We start from the raw sequence: 16,471 nt of genomic DNA, 5'->3' as shown, positions 1-16,471 counted from the left end.
TTATATAGTAAAGAACACAGGCTTTGTGTTCTCTACCTGTTAGAGTTGAAGCTAGCACTGGATTTGTAAGTGGAAAAGATGTTATTATTGATCATTTAATGTACTTTTTTAAATAAATGTTTTGTACTGTGGGTTCTTTTAAATTTTATATTTTAATTTCTAATTACATGCTTCCATTAATCTATACTGTAAGCTATTGGTGCACTACAGTAAATGTAATCAATGGCTTTAATAGTAGTTATATTAAATAATAACATTTAATAATTTATATTTAGGGTTTTCTAATAATGTTTACAAGTCTAAACATAACTGTACAAGTTCAGCAGAGCTTTACACATAGTGGTGCTTTAGAATATCAGTATCCCTTACTAGAGGCAGAAGGGTTATTTCAAAATGATGTGTCCATAAATGGAATGACTGTTAATTGTAATTCCCTCAGGCATACCAGTAACCCATGGTCCTTTCAGATTACTTCAGCTGTCTTGATTAATTTGGCATGTGCTTCTCGCTGGTCTCAAGAGATGTATCTTTGTTCAAGAGGCTCAGGGTGAACTATGAAGGCAGGTTTCAGCCTGGGTCATGTCATTAGCTTCCCCACGGAGAGGCCGAACAAGTACCTGATCGCCACCCACGGTAGGGTAGTGTTTGCCAGGGTTCTCACAGATCTCAGCTATACAGCAAACCCTGCAGCCTCCCTGAAACAATGGAGTCTTATGATCCGGCAAGGTTAATCATGTGGTACTGCAAAAAGATCAATATTATCAATCAGAGGTCAATGTTTTCTTGAGATCTGTTTTTAGAACAATGCAATCCTTTTGCTGTTGGATTCATGTGATAGCACAATACAGCCAAGTGAGTCAATGGACTGATTGTGTTGGGAGGGATTTTGAAGAAATCTAGTTTAACCTTTAAAATTCAACATCATTCTGCTTACAAACTCAGTACCTTAACTCCTCTTTAAAACAAGCTTTCATGCGCCTTGTCAGGTATGTCAGCAACTTTCCTATTACAGTCATTTCTGTTAGTTACACTACATTGCTTTTAATGACCAGGTACTTCTTTGTTCAGCCATCCAAGACATGCCCTAGCTGATATTTTTGCACATTAGACTGACCTTAAAACTTACTTTTCTACTTGGCTGTAATGGACAATGTACTGTACAATGACAATATGAAATAATTTATCCATTACAACGAAGCACAGTAGATTATAGTAGCTACAGCATCTGCAGAACTCTGATTAATAGACTGTATTTTAACAGGTAAAGGTTTATTCCATGCTGAAAGGAAAAGGAAAGTAACACAACATTTTGGCTGTGGGGCCTTCTTCAGGTGTGAAGAAGTGAAAATTTTGTGTCTCTTTTCGTTTCCTTTCAACATGGAATAAACCTTTACCTGATCCTTTGCAGCTTACACATGCTGACACAGCTACCTACTTAAATATATTTTTAGAATTTTGTTTAAAGAAATGAAATAAAATAAACCTAGTTTGTTACCACAGACTATTCAGAATTAAGTGCAAACTAATAACTGCATAGCACAATAGCACAATTAATACAGTATCTAAAGTTTAAAGTTGGGTTTGCAAACTTGGGCTTATAGTTCTGCAAAGTTAGGGTGTAATTGTGTGGTACTGGAAAAAACCAGGAGTCAAGTCAATGTCTTTCTTGGGGAAGACAGGTGCATTCTAAGGAAAGCTAATGTCAAACTCCACCCACTAGAAAGAGTGCCTTTATTTCCTCAAGGATCCCCTCGTATCATTTTAAGAACATGGGAAAGGTTACAAGTGAGATGATGACTTTTTGGCACTTATAGGCCATCAGGTAAGTAGAACTGATTGATCCAAAGGTCTCATTCAGCCATTAATTGAAGTGGCTGGTGGTGCTTCTATAGTAGGTTTAAATAAAAAAAATGTTCCTGTTATTTCCAATGAGAAATAGCGACTTCTAGAACTGAAAATTGTTTTACTTCTGTAAGTATTGCTAAGCCCCCACAGCAGGACAAGGTTTCACTAGATCATAGTCTACTTTGACAGGCTTTCACCACTTTGAGGGAGAATTTATATGAAGGGAGAATTTATCATTTTGCTAAATTCACAAATTCATCATTTTGTGTGACAGAAGCAGTTACCATTTTCAAACTCTCAGAGACTAAATGTTGTTGCTTGGGTCAGGTTGAGTTACTGGTCGAAACAGTATTAAAACAAGACCATCAAACATGAGTACTGATAACTTTATATTACAAAGGATATTTGAGTAAGAGAAGCCTAATCAAAAACTATGTTCTGTGACAAAAAAGAGAAACTTAAAGATACATTTTCAAATCTGGGTGTCTACCTTGTTTTCAGCAGCTGTGTGACAGCACATTCTTTTATAAACCTTCCCTGATACTTTTTAAAAGAGGTACAACATCTTGATTCTCCAAGCTAACACAGTAAATCTACCTTGTTGTTTAGTTCACTGCACGACTGCTGTTACTGTCTCCTTTAGTCAATCATTAATCATTTTAATTAGGGAACGGCTCTTGTCTGTGTCAAAACTGCAGTCTGCTGGAAGATCATTTTGTCAAAAACTGCTTTGGACAAAAATAAGGCAGCCCTTTTCTAACATGCTTCCTTCTTGTTGTAAAGACCGTGCTCTTTCAGGCATTCTATAGCAATAGCATTCTGACTGGTTAAGGTGGTGAGATCATTTTAACAGTTGCAGTTTCTTTTTTCAAGAGTCTAAGTTACAACTATAAGCTTTTTCACAACAGTACAAAATCTGCTTTGCTTTGTGTTTTAACAAAAAAGAGAGAGGAAAAACAAGTGTAAGAACAATTTCTTCTCTTAGGATAACCAATGTCAAGCAACATGTATACCCTGGACACCTTAATGATGGTTATTTGCTAATCATATATTTGATAAATAACAATTCAAGATCTAAATCGAGATCTTTGCAAATGACTAAGTATATTAACTTAGTCATTAGCAAACTGGATCACATAGATAAACCCACATCTATTACTGAAGACACAATTAGTACAGTATGCTAAGCTATAAAATGTGCCAAAACTGAAAAAATTAAAACCGAAAAATTCCATTCATCTTCTAACCTCTTCTTCCAACTCAGGGTTGCAGGGGAGCTGGAGCCTATCCTGGCAAACAACAGGTACACCCTGGATGGGATGTCAGTCCATTGCAGGGCACGCACACTCACACCAGGGCCAAATTCCCCAGAAGCCAATTAACCTATCAGTGTGTTTTTGGACTGTGGGAGGAAACCAGAGTACCCACGTGAACACAGGGTGAACCTACAACCTCCATGCTGATTGTGTTTTCTAGAGGTCTGAAAGTTTTCAGTAAGCCTGGTCTTAAAGGGGATGGCATTCTTCTTTCACACAGAATGGACATAAATGACTAAGTAAACATAACTGATTTTTTAAAAAAGTTTTAGTTTTCCCAAAACTAACCAGAACATCTAATTATACATATATATTTAAATATTGCATTCCTCAATATGTGCACTATTTGTTCCCTTTCATCAAATGGGTTAGTTGGGCTGAATGGCCTCCTTTCATTTGACACTGATCCTATGTTCTTAACTTGCATTACAGCTTAAAATTTCCTGGACTTCAAACAAAAGGCTTAAGAAATAACCATTGACCTGACTGTTAACTGCAAAAGTGTCACGCTGAATGCTTGTTGCAGTAAGTATGTAGAGTTTATTCCTGCTCCTCATATACAAATTAACTCTTCACAAAAACAAAATAAGTCCCTTGTAAGAGTTTTTTTTCCTCCTAAGTCGCCCATTTGAACTGAACACTAGGCACTATGTTTAAAAAATTCTATGGTACAATTAATGTTCATTTCAATAACAAAACATCAATCAAAATGTAATTTGCATGTAGAAATTCTTAAACAGACATCAGGAAATCTTTAAAAATGAAAACTTAACAGCTTTGGTGCTCTATCTTTTTTGTTTAATGTCAGAGCCAGGTGTATTTGTGTTATGTGTTGGTAATTTTACCAATTCAAGCCCTTGAGCCCATGAGTTGGTGTTTCCCTTGCCTGATCACCAATAAACAGTGGACAGCGGGTAAATGTGGTGTTTAGTCCTCCTGTCTCCAAACGAACCCAAAAAAGAAAGTGAACACTTGAGTCAAGGAGGTGAATACAGACACACAGCTAGAAGTGATAGAGTCACGTAATTTTGAAAACAAGGTCCCTTCCTTAGTATCTATTTGATACTGTAGGTAATATTACGGATGCAGTAAGCAGAGAGGTTAAATATTAGTAACAGTGGGTTCTATGAGATGAATGTACTGTAAGTGACATCCTTCTTGGAAGTACTGCTTTGCTTGTATTCAGCTCCATAAATCATCTTTGATATGATTCTATATTAATCACGCATTTCTAGTTCTTCACACAACTCAACTTTGCAGCAACATTAAAAAGCTAAAAGCTTACATGGGATATAATTGTGTTCATACTGAGTACAACTTAAATTCATACATCCATTCTCTGATTATTTTCTGTCAGACATTGAACAAAGCACAATACACCCTGGATAGGATACCTGTCCATCCCATAGCACACACACTAGGGAGAAATAAGCCAGAGATGCCAATTCATCTAAACAGCATATTTTTGGACATAAAGAACATACAACCTCCATGCATGCTCCAGGCCAGAACTAAACTCAGAACTTAAGCAGTGCTAACTTACATGGTTGCTTCCCAAAACATCAATCATTCATGCCTAAATTATTACTTCTTAATATCTCAGTTCTGTTATGGTGTACCCATATCTCAATATGTCTATGGGTACTTCTTGCTTGTTTTGCATTAGCTATAACTTAGTATAACAATATTGGTATAACAATGGTAATGGATATTTAATGCAGGCAATAATCACTTTACATTAATGAAGAACTACTGCATAAGATTGTAATCTAAGATTAATACTGACCAAATAAGGTGGCGTCAGTATTATAGACTAGTCAGCTCTTTAGAAGTAATAGAAAATATAAAAAATGCACTTGATGCCATAAAGAAATTGTCTGAAACCCAAGTATTGAAAGGCATTTAGATATTACAGAGATAAGACACTTTCGCTTTATAATTTTATATGTCATTTTGCTTTATAATTTTATAATAAGTCATAAAGCACTGTTTAGATTCTCACTGTTTTAACTGTGTTTGTTTCAGGACAGAAACCAGACACATGAAGATAACAAGCTGTTAAATAACCAGAGCTTATGGTTGGTTGAACTGAGCACACCCACTCAGCAAGGAAAATATAATCCCTCTCAGTTTCTCTTCATCTACATTACACAGGACATAAGCATCCACAGGGGACCGTCATTTACTCGGCTACCACTGTGAGTAAGTATACAGCACTGGAGTCAGAAGCAAATAGCAAATGACGCTGGCACTGTAATTCAGTATTACTATTATTATTAACCATGTATTATTTACCACGGTACCATCTAAAGTACTTATTGTCATGACATAAAATATCAATTTTTTTCAATAATAGTCTTTGAGCTGTAAAGTCGTGCAAAAATGTTTCTATTATTACTGCAAATGTTACCTGTCTTGCACATTTAATGTAATTAGAAAATTAATAACATTCCTGTAACAGGGTACTATATTATAAACAGCATGTTTATAATATAGTACCAAGAAACTGCAAATTATTCTGTAAAATTACAACAGTTTCTAATTTAATTATTAACTAGGGCAAAGTGTTAGTTGTGTCTGCTTACCATGGTTAACTACGAACCACTATGAATAATACACACAGCAGGAATTCATAACAATGTGAAGGTGGGTAAATCCCCTTCCTTTAAAAACAATGTGCGTGTATTATAACCTTACTGTTCTAATCTTATTATATTTATCACTATATTTGTATGCTTATAGTCAAAATATAGGAGATAACTGATAGGGTCATGTCTGTGTAATGTGTCCCAGTAATTCTTATGTATACGTATACGTATTTATACGTATTTTACGTACCGTATACTGTATACCTCTGATAATTCGTGTTCACTGCAATTCCTAAATTCACATCTGTCTTCATAATGAAATCATAGTATATGAAACACATAAACTTTTTAATGCTTTTCATGTCACCTATTAACTGATCAGGAATGTTTATTCAAATATAAATGTTTATATGTTTATATAATATAATGTTTATATAAATATAAACATTTATTAAAATACCAATTATCTTTACTTCCATTATGTTTCCTTTTCAGTTAACATCTATGAGGTGTACCTACTAACTAATCAGAAATACTCATTCAGAAATACAGTAATGAAGTTATTTACGAGAAAGCTAATTTGATAAGTGAAAAGACAGCTGTCTTTGACGTCCTCGAAAACAATACCTATCAATATTATTACTTATTGTAATATAATAATACTTACTGATTATTAGATCAGTGTTGATAATTAATTTAATAAATTTCACCTGTTAACTTTTTTTATATTGGAGATACAGCAGTGCAATACCTAAAAATCACAATGAGTTTAAATAAATGTATATACTGTATGTTAAGAGTTTTATTAAAAAAAACAAGAGGCTAATTTTGCTTCCTTTGTCAGAGTAGGAACACTGGAACAGGAAGTGTTGAAATTAACTGATTAGTATCAGTCGTTTTTTCACTTCAACAGATATTTTATAATGTTGAGAAACATTTTTTAAATGTTTACCTAAGACGGCATTCAGTTTGATGTGGGATGTTCTGCTATCGCAAATTATAATAAAAAAAATGAAACATTCCCGACATTTTTCCCTGAAGTCACAAACGTCCTGGGATCTAACCATTGTTTTCTCTATGTTATTCAAATATCACAGAAAATAAGAAATTGTTTAAAACTACAGTGTACTTTTTACCTTGGATAAATTGTGGGCCTGATCCTGTCAAATTCTTCAAGAATTGCACAGACCAGGTTCTAATGCTACTGGATTGGGGCTGATGAAAAAACAAGGTAAGCACACAACAACTAATAGAAGTTGTCCTATAAGTAAGTTTTGGTAACCTTAATATCTAGCATTTCAGGCAGAATCTAGTTCTGGTGAAAAAAAAAAATTCCCATCTTGTAATGTTCTGTATTTCAAAAGTCTGATGACAGAATTAAAGATGATGTGGAAATACAGGGAAGGTTCTCAAGACTTTACTATTGCAACTGGCGTTCTCTGATACTAAGAGATAATGACGTTCATACTGCAGTTCACTCAGGTATGAGGAAGGTTTTTCATGCCAGTCTCTCCTCCCTCTTTGTTAGCTCAGATGAAAATTGACGGTCATCGTCAGGGCTGCTGGGAAGGGTTAAGTTGCCCAGCATGAGATGAGAGCACGTGGCTCAGTGTTGCCGGTTACAGAATGTTGCCAGACTAGAGGCTTAAAGCACAGGCACAGGAAATGAGTAGCGTTCTTCTCTTTCAGTCAGGTGCATGTAACGCAAAGTCAGTGGGGTGGCTAACTGCATTTGGCTGTTCGATTCTACTCGAGGAGAATGATGCAACTATGAAAAGGCTCTAATTATAGTGCAGGAAGGCTCGGAGACAATCAAGCGCTTCCTGGTACTGTACATCATAGCGTGTGTAAGCTTCCATGAATCCGGGAGTCTCAGTTTTTATGTGTGAGTATGTATTCAAATGAAAATGTATAGAACATTTTCGATATCGGTAAACCCCAGCTATCGTATTAACAAAAATTAATATTTTTTTTCACAAGTATGTATTATAATGCATATTTACAATATCCGTGGTATTTTTTAAATGAAATGATTCTACTGGATTATACTATTTGTTCTTTTTAATATGTTCCCTAGCTTTAAATGGAGACGATAATTAAACAGCTGTTGATACGTGTCAATTCCCTTGATATAAACGTGTGAGCGCATGACCTTGGTCCCGTCTTCCTTTTGCTGCTGTCGTATCCACAGGCATACTGAATTGGATACGATACCGGGGAACCGTCTCTGGGGATTACACTTGGAAAGGAATTTCATATGTCGTGTAAATGCACGAATTACTTAAACGTTACACCACAGCAGTCTTTAAAACATTTAAGGTTCGTTTTTATTTTAAAAAATAGATCAATTCTTTCGGAACCTTATGCAACATGGTGTTTACCTAAATTAAATTGTACTTTCAAAGAAATACAATACACATTTCCTCGTTTAGGTGCCAAACGAGGAAATGTATTGGATTTACTGTTTCCTGCTCCATCAACGAGCACGATATCATACTTTGTACTAAACTTTTTTTTCATTATATATTACTGGTCCATAATAATACATTTTTAAAGCAGTTTACATGAAAGAAATAGTTCTTAGTTACATGAAAGAAGTAATTTAATCTCTTAGCCATTATAACACTAAATAAATTGAGGACAATGAAAACATAGACTTTTCTGTCGTGTAGGATTAAAATGACATATTCAGTTTATGTGTGGTATAAATATTTATTGGATAAATATGTCAAATGTGAAGACTGTGTTAAATAAATGCCATATACCACTTGACTTTATATATAGACATTTAGGTTCTAAAATCTGTATTGCCTTTATTTTACCATGTCAGACAGTCCATACATCCTGAAGTGTCCTCAAGGCATCCCAGAGGGACTGCTGAGACCGCTGCTCCGCCATGTCTCTCCTGACTCATGCTCTGGCCTGCCTGTTTGGAATGGGCTCCTGGGTGGCCATTAACGGCATGTGGGTGGAGCTCCCTCTCATTGTCCCCGAGATTCCAGAAGGATGGTACCTGCCCTCCTATCTCACCGTCCTAATTCAGCTGGCCAACATGGGACCCTTGTTTGTCACCCTGATGCACCGTTTCTATCCTGGAAAATTAAGTGAAGTGGGGGTCATTTACACAATCATCAGCTTGGGCATCGTGGCTACGTTGCTACTGGCCTTCTTCTGGAAGGAGACTTTAGTCATAGGTGGAGACTCCCGCAGCGTTCCTCTCTTAGTTCTCACCTTCTTCCTCTCTCTTGTGGACTGCACTTCCTCTGTGACTTTCCTGCCCTTCATGATGCGTCTGAAGCCCCAGTACCTCACCACTTACTTCATTGGTGAGGGTTTCAGCGGGCTGGTCCCAGGGTTGGTGGCCTTGATCCAAGGCGTCGGTGTTGTCCAGTGCGTTAACCAGACACATGCCATCAACGAGACCTGGAATAGTACCACAGACACCTTTGAACTTCAAGCCTGGTACCAACCAGCTAATTTTTCACCCCAAATCTTTTTCATTTTCCTCAGTTTCATGATGGGGGTCTGTTTGGTGGCCTTTCTTCTCTTAAACTATCACCCGGCTGTCAGCCGGGAATGTAAACACAACCGATACCTTGATGGAGTTGCTAATGGTGAAAACAGGGAACTGGCTCACAGACGGAATAACCAGCCTGAACAGAAACCCATGATCAGTCCCTTGGAAAGTCCCCAGTCAGAGCTGAAGAGTTCTTTTGGATCTGGGAAGTATAGCTGGATGCAAGTCCTGTTTGTCTTTGTGGTCCTTGCTTGGGTCAATGCACTGACCAACGCTGTCCTACCTGCAGTCCAGTCTTACTCTTGCCTGCCCTACGGCAATAGCGCCTACCACCTGGCTGCTACTCTTGCAGCTGTAGCCAACCCAGCGGCTTGTTTCATTGCCATGATTCTGCCCCTCAGGTGAGTTTTAAAGAGTTTAAACAGATTTTGTAATAATCCATGCAAGGGTTTCTTCATTACTTTAGGGTTTTCTCAACTGAAAAATAAATTTTCATCTTTATTTTCTAGAAAGCTGGCACAGTTACAGTGATTAGCATTGCTGCCCCTCAGCACCGGGGCCCCGATTTCTATTCCAGAAATTTCCGGGGTGCTGTCTGTGTGGAGTTTGCATGTTCTACCCGTGTTCATTTGGGTTTCCTCCAGGTGCTCCAGTTTCCTCCCTCAGTCCAAAGACCTCCTGGTAGGGTAATTGGCCTCTGGGAAAACCTGCCCTGCTGCGTGTGTATCTGTGTTTTTGTCTGTATGTACCCTGTGAAGGACCGGTGTCCTGTCTAGGTGTAATATGCCTTGCTCCTGTTGCTTGCTGGGATAGGCTCTGGCTCTCCCGTGACCCTGTATTGGAAAAAACAGTTAGAAAATGAATGAATTTGGTTAAATATGGTTAAAATGGTTAACTATTCATCAGTAATGTATATCTCCTGGATATAATTGGACCTACAATCAACAGCTGCTTTATTTTGCTTTATGATTTGTATTAAAAGTAATTAAAATAACCACAATTAAATAACAGATTGTTTTTTATCCAGAGGCACCATTGCCTAAGTTTTAGAAATGGAACAGTTAAAACAGCTGCTAACCATGTGTCACAGAATGAGAGAAATTTAATATGTGAAAATGTGTATAATGTGTAAATACGAGAGTCACAGCTCACTAAGCTTTATGCCGTGTTCAGCAGTGTTATCACCTAATAACCTGATGGCACCAGATCTCAGACACTAGGTAAGGATGGATTTTGTCAGTACTGAAATTTTGGAAACATCACACATACTTTTTTTCTCATACTACATTGCAGTTTTTCCAAATAAATGGAAAATGTCCAAATCAATGCTCCAGCATGGTGACAGGACACACTGTTTTAGGAGGTATCATCATACTTACTTGCCCTGACTATTTTAGTCATCACAGATCTCCACTGTTCTGCCACTGTTCAAAAGAGTATTGAACTGTGGTGTATTTGTCTAATTATCAGTTTGAACATCATGTACAACCTGACCTTCTAAAACCTCTACCTTAATTAAATTGTTGTAGTAATTCCTCAGTTTTCAATGACAATGGCTTCCATGTAACCCAGAGAATGCTATACGTTTGTAGTAGAGAAAGTGTGTCTCTCCTATTCATGATCCTTTAGGATGGAAAGCACTAGAGAAATTCAAGCAGGTTGCTTTAAAAATCAACAGCAAATGTTTGTCACATTTAATTGTACGAATCACCACATACTATTTCAAGTGTTTCATCTATATTAAAGTTTTCTTTTCATTTTTGAAATTCTAACAAAGATATGCAAGCCCATTGCAGTTTTCCCTAGTGGTCAACAAGCATTCACATACTAATTTTATATTAGGTCATATAGAGGATAATTGGGTAAAATTATTGCAGATGTGTTTATCCTTTCATTGCCAACACAACTACAAATGTGTGCCTTTTCTTTAAGGTCTTTATTGCTGATGGCGGGGCTAACCACATTCGGCACTGGGGTTGGATGTTATATCATGGCCACGGGAGTATTGAGTCCTTGCCCGATACTTGTCCACCAGAGCACAGGAACTTTCCTCATAGTAAGTTTTTTTCACTGAATACATTTTGTGCCTTTATCAAGCGTTGACTAGCAGAGGGCAGAATTACAGGTACTGTACAAGAACTGTTCATCATGACAAAAATGCAACCAAAACTTTCTGTTTTATGAAGATGATGAAAGTAAAAGTATAATATTTAATAAAGTGATTTTCTGTTTCTTATTTCTCATTACAGTAAAAAACACAATAGTGAGCACAGAAGAAGAAGTAGAGAAAGCTGCTATTATTCAGCATTTTAAACCTTATCCACAAAGTAGCATGTTTCAGAAGTGAACCTAATATTCATTCATCTATTTTGAATATCTAATAAGTCCAATAACCCAGTTCAGCACAATACAGAAAAGCTTTCTGGTTAGATAACTTGATAGTTATGGCATGGATACCCTTCTTGCCAGATCCGTGTTACATTGAACATTTATGGGATAAACTGGGCACACAATTGTGCATAGAATAGAACAGACTAACTAGACCACTTTGACAGTAGACCCTGCTGATCAGTCTGTTCATGACAAATAATATATCTCGGTTATTAAAATTAAGCATTTGATTTATATTTATGCAATGTAGTATATACTACAATATTGCAATGGACTTTATTTAGTACTAATATTTTTTCAAGGATTTAGACAAGATTCCAAACATTTAAAAACAATTTTACTCAATCATTCACAGGAACAGTTTATAGAACTTTTTTTTACCTTCAAACTTTAACTTAATTTTTTAACTAGAAAAATTTCAGCAATACAAAATTGGTGGAAATATAAATCATAAGAGATTCCTCAAGTCTTGATCACTTAGGTCAGAAAGAAACTTAAATGAATTAGGAAAACATCCATTAATATACCTGATGGTGTAAAACCTGCACACTAGGTTGTATTGACAACATCAATCCAGACATCATCTTCACATATTAGAAAACCAACTTCAAACAGGATAGATGGCATCCAGCAGCCAGGAACCACGCAGGAAATGTTTTCTATACTCTTTACTGGACACTAACCATGCAATGTGATTTTTTATGGTAAAAATAATCATCATTATATTTCCTGTACATTACAGGAGCGACACCTTTCATGATCTCAATATGCACTACAATCACAGCATGTATGCATAGTGTGTAGCAGCTCAGATATAGAGGTCACAGTATTAATGTGCTCTAATACGCTACCATTTTGTTTCTGGTCTAGGTCATTGCCTGGGTGCTTCTTGTCCTCACTCTGTCCTATGTGAAGGTGATGATAGGGGTGATCCTACGTGATGAAGGCCACAGTGCCCTTGTGTGGTGTGGGGCTGTGGTGCAGCTGGGCTCCATGCTTGGTGCTCTGACCATGTTTCCTCTCGTCAGTGTGTATAATTTCTTTCGGTCAGGAGACCCCTGTAACACAAAGTGCCCAATATAATGGACGATGGATATCCAAGAGTATTTTTTGCACCATTTGAGAATCACAGTGAAAATATAAACCTTACTTTTTTGCAACTGGTTTCTACAGAAGAGCGTCTGATGTCTGCTCTATAAAAGATCTTATAGTTTTATCTAGCAATTGAAGAATGTTCAAAGTATAGTAAGCAAGATTACAATATTTAGGTCATTAATAAGCAATGGAATACCTGATAAATGTATAGAAAATGTCAACTTTAATATTTACCTTTTGCCATATTCAATTTTATGTGAACTTTGTCTGACATTTAATAGAATAATAACATGAATAAAACAAATAAGATGTTCATTTACTTCCTACAAGTAGGCTGTGTTCATGAACTCTCGCCATTTGTTAAAGTCCCCTCAATATAAAATGTATTTAATATAATGCCATATTTTGGCAAACATTTTACAAGAAAGCACTTTGGCAGCATTCAGAAAAGTACGAAACTCATGAATCTTTAACCGTATGTGCACTTATCCCTTCATGCCCATAAATAGATGCTTCACAGTATCTTATAATCTTAAAAGGAATAGGGCCTTCAGCATCTACAATGTTGTATTTAAACATTAAGCAGTGTTTTTGGTACTGTTTGATAACTAAGATTGATTTTTTAATTAGTATGATTCTGACAAATCTATCAAATAATTTGTCAAATATTGTTGTAATGTAATATTTTACATTAAAATGCAAATTATTCAAAATATTTTGAGTCAATATTTTTTTTGAGTTAGTCCACCAAATACAACCTCTGTATTTGTAATCAACCTCTTTCTACTCCTATTTGGTATCCCATTTATTACAGTTCATTTTCCTACATCGCCTCCTTGTTAGCATTGAGCTTTTAAACTTTAAGGCACGAAGCTGACTCCGGTCGAGGTAAGTCAAGCTGCTGTGGAGAAACTCAAGTTTGCTATTTCTGAATACCGGTATATACTTATCTTATTGTCCCAGGAGGGAAATTTGCATTACAAGCAGGTACAAGACACAAAACAATACATTTAATGCAATATGAACCTGTTTCCAAATAAGAAACAAATACATGCATATGACGAGAAAAACAGGTAAGTAGCTTATGCAATCTTCATAATTTAAAAGAAAAAAACAAATTGAGTGGGAGATAGATACATAACATACATTAATGATGGAAAAAAGTATACAATTAGTTATCCAAATCAAGTAGGTTAATAGCCAGACAAAGGATAACTTTGTCTATTCTATTGCACTGAAATCTGGGTAGTTTGAATCGACACCCTGATGGAAGGAGCTCAGATTCACTGTGAAAGGGGTGGTCATGACAGTCATTGATTATGTCACTATTCCTCACTATTGTTTTGTATGCCTGCCAGCTGTAGCTGTGTGCACTGGTGACTTTGCTAGCTACTTTCACTATACTATTTTTTGCTTTTATTGTATGTACTGACGGGGACACTATACTGGAAAAAGGAGCCGTCCTTCGGACAAGATGTAAAACCGAGGTCCTGACTGTCTGTGGTCATTAAAATTCCCAGGATATTTCTTGAAAAGAATAGGGGTGTTACCCCGGCATCCTGGCCAAATTTTCCATTGGCCTTTACCCATCGTGGCCTCCTAATAATCCCCCCCACTCTAATCTGTCTTCATCACTCTGTTCTCCTCCCCACTGAGGTGAGCGTACTGGTACGCTATGGCATTATCCAGGTGAGCTACACACTGGTGGAGATGAGTCCCTGTAAACCTGTACAACGCTTTAAATGGAGTGTACAGAAAAAGCACAATATAAGCGTGAAGAATTATAAACTCCCATCCCAAATAACAAAACTTATTTGAATAATTAGAACAATTAAATTAATTATATATCTAAAAAGGAAGATCCAGAAAGAACATAAATAATACAAAGATAATGTATTTTAACATTGAAAGTAATAATGTGAAACGTGAATCTGTTAACTTCCAGTAAAACACCTCAAGTAGTCTACGTATCTAGTTAGAAAATGTGGCTTGTCTATTGATTAAACATCTATCACCTAGTTTGCCTGTTAAGGGCAAGCCCTGACATGACCTCTGAGACCACAAACATTTGCCAATGATCTAGATACTGGTGTAGCCTGCAAACTAGTCACTTCTTATACTGTATGATGCCAAACTAGGAGGATCAACAATGTAGAATGTGCAAAAGAAAAAGAAAAACCAAACATCATTAAGGGTGTTGTATTCAAGCAGTAAAAACAAACTATAAATATAAAATGGGAAACACGGAGATTGAAGCTCTTCTTATGAGTACAGGCAGGGGTTACTATAAGACCCAAGATTGCTATTTTTTAACTATACATGAAAAGTTCAACAAAACCTCTTGACAGACAAAAAGATTTGTCAAAATCTTATGATCATTTTGAAAATCTCAGAAAATGAAAGCTTTTATTAGTGCACCATCTTGTGGACAAAACTTAAACGCTGTCCGATTATCTCTTTTGAAAATAAATTCCATTACCTTACTACAGACATTTAATAATAAAAGCAAACCAAAAATTTGCACAACCAGCACAACTGGAATTTGTATAAATTATAAATGGCTGACCCTGCGCTCTGACCCCAGGCTCCGTGTCTGTGTCTCATGGAGAGCAAGTTGGAGTATATGAAAAAGACAAATTCTCAATACAAGAAATTGTATATGGCCAATTAAGTGATCTTATATTACTTTATCATTGCAGTAGGAAGGTTTTTACAGGTATTTTGATTTCATGATCTATTCATGTTTCTGCCTGTATTTAAGATTCTCTTCCTTACCTGCTACAGACTTCATTACTCATTTGTCTAATTCGGTCTCTCCTTATATCCCTTCTGTCCACTGTATTCAGTCTATAGGACTCTTAGAAGTACCTCCTTTTTCAGTTTCCTGCATCTTGCTCTTCTCTATTCCTCTGTAGCAGACTCGCAAACCTGAAAGTACTGTCTCCGACCACCTTGTGGTGCCTCTTCAAGGTTCATCTACCACACACAAAAAAAAAAGTCTATTTCTGTTTTTATTACTTTTTACTCATGGATTGTACTTGTATGGCCTTCAATTGAAATGTCTACAGCAGTATGACCAAAAGATTGTATCTTCTTTGTAGTTATTCTGAAACACGATGCAGATTTCTTACAGTAGATGTATTTGTAATTGCTTTAGCTTATTTTAGGCTTTGAATGACAACTGCAGCATGGTCAGTCCAGTTTTGGCCAGGAAATCTTTGACAGTGACGTTTTAACTCTTTTCTTTTAATGGCCACATTTGTTTAGATATTTTCTTGACTTATTGAAGTCTACAACATGCATTGGTTTCCCTTGACAAAACAACTATAGCCCTGATGGACTTGTCTCACCCAGGGTGTATCCTGTCTTGTGCACTTTGCTTGTCGGTACAGGCTCCGACTTCTTGGGACCTTGTATTGGATAAAGTAGTTCGAAAATGGATAGGTTTGGGGAAAGAAAGTCCAAATTATTTCCATTTTTGCAATAAAACTTGACCGAGTATGCGATTTTACAGCCCTTGATTCAAGGTGAACCAGACAAGCTGTAAATTCCTATGATAAATCTTCCTTTGCTTAATATTTAAGTTTTTCCAAAACTGTATTACATTCTGCATTACAAAGAGCAACATTTTCATGGAAGGAACCAAGAAAACACCAGTAAAATGTACATACTGTTTCTGAAACAAAATACATATATAGGAACAAGTAATAGGTTACACC

The 16,471-nt window shown here is 36.4% G+C and overlaps 1 protein-coding gene across 7 annotated transcripts; it reads left to right on the top strand.

Moving 5' to 3' along the window:
* The first annotated feature begins 3,579 nt into the window (after positions 1-3,579).
* On the top strand, positions 3,580-13,465 carry LOC148651147 (riboflavin transporter 2-like). 7 transcript variants are annotated; one of them, XM_088601063.1, is made up of 7 exons: positions 3,581-3,686; positions 5,187-5,359; positions 6,847-6,980; positions 7,439-7,634; positions 8,580-9,667; positions 11,199-11,322; positions 12,528-13,465. In XM_088601063.1, the coding sequence occupies exons 5-7, from the start codon at positions 8,646-8,648 to the stop codon at positions 12,738-12,740; spliced, it is 1,359 nt and encodes a 452-aa protein (XP_088457189.1). In that variant the 5' UTR covers positions 3,581-3,686; positions 5,187-5,359; positions 6,847-6,980; positions 7,439-7,634; positions 8,580-8,645; the 3' UTR covers positions 12,741-13,465. The 7 variants fall into 7 exon arrangements, with proteins under 7 accessions (XP_088457195.1, XP_088457194.1, XP_088457193.1 ...); XM_088601064.1 differs by having other exon boundaries at positions 5,187-5,363; XM_088601069.1 differs by lacking the exon at positions 7,439-7,634 and having other exon boundaries at positions 3,580-3,686.
* The last annotated feature ends 3,006 nt before the right edge of the window (positions 13,466-16,471 follow it).

This window comes from Lepisosteus platostomus, chromosome 12 (genome assembly GCF_059453375.1).
Source record: "Lepisosteus platostomus isolate fLepPlt1 chromosome 12, fLepPlt1.hap1, whole genome shotgun sequence".
Taxonomy (NCBI): Eukaryota; Metazoa; Chordata; class Actinopteri; order Semionotiformes; family Lepisosteidae; genus Lepisosteus; species Lepisosteus platostomus.
The sequence above is the reverse complement of the archived record's forward strand: the minus strand, read 5'-3'. Positions and strand labels throughout refer to the sequence as shown.

What these genes read in the sequence shown, in the direction of transcription:
- LOC148651147 (XM_088601068.1), top strand. Translation starts at nt 8,646, where the DNA reads ATGTCTCTCCTGACTCATGCTCTGGCCTGCCTGTTTGGAATGGGCTCC. An exon ending in GCCATGATTCTGCCCCTCAG is followed by an intron (nt 9,668 to 11,198) that starts GTGAGTTTTAAA and finishes CTTTTCTTTAAG; the next exon opens with GTCTTTATTGCTGATGGCGG. An exon ending in GCACAGGAACTTTCCTCATA is followed by an intron (nt 11,323 to 12,527) that starts GTAAGTTTTTTT and finishes TTTCTGGTCTAG; the next exon opens with GTCATTGCCTGGGTGCTTCT.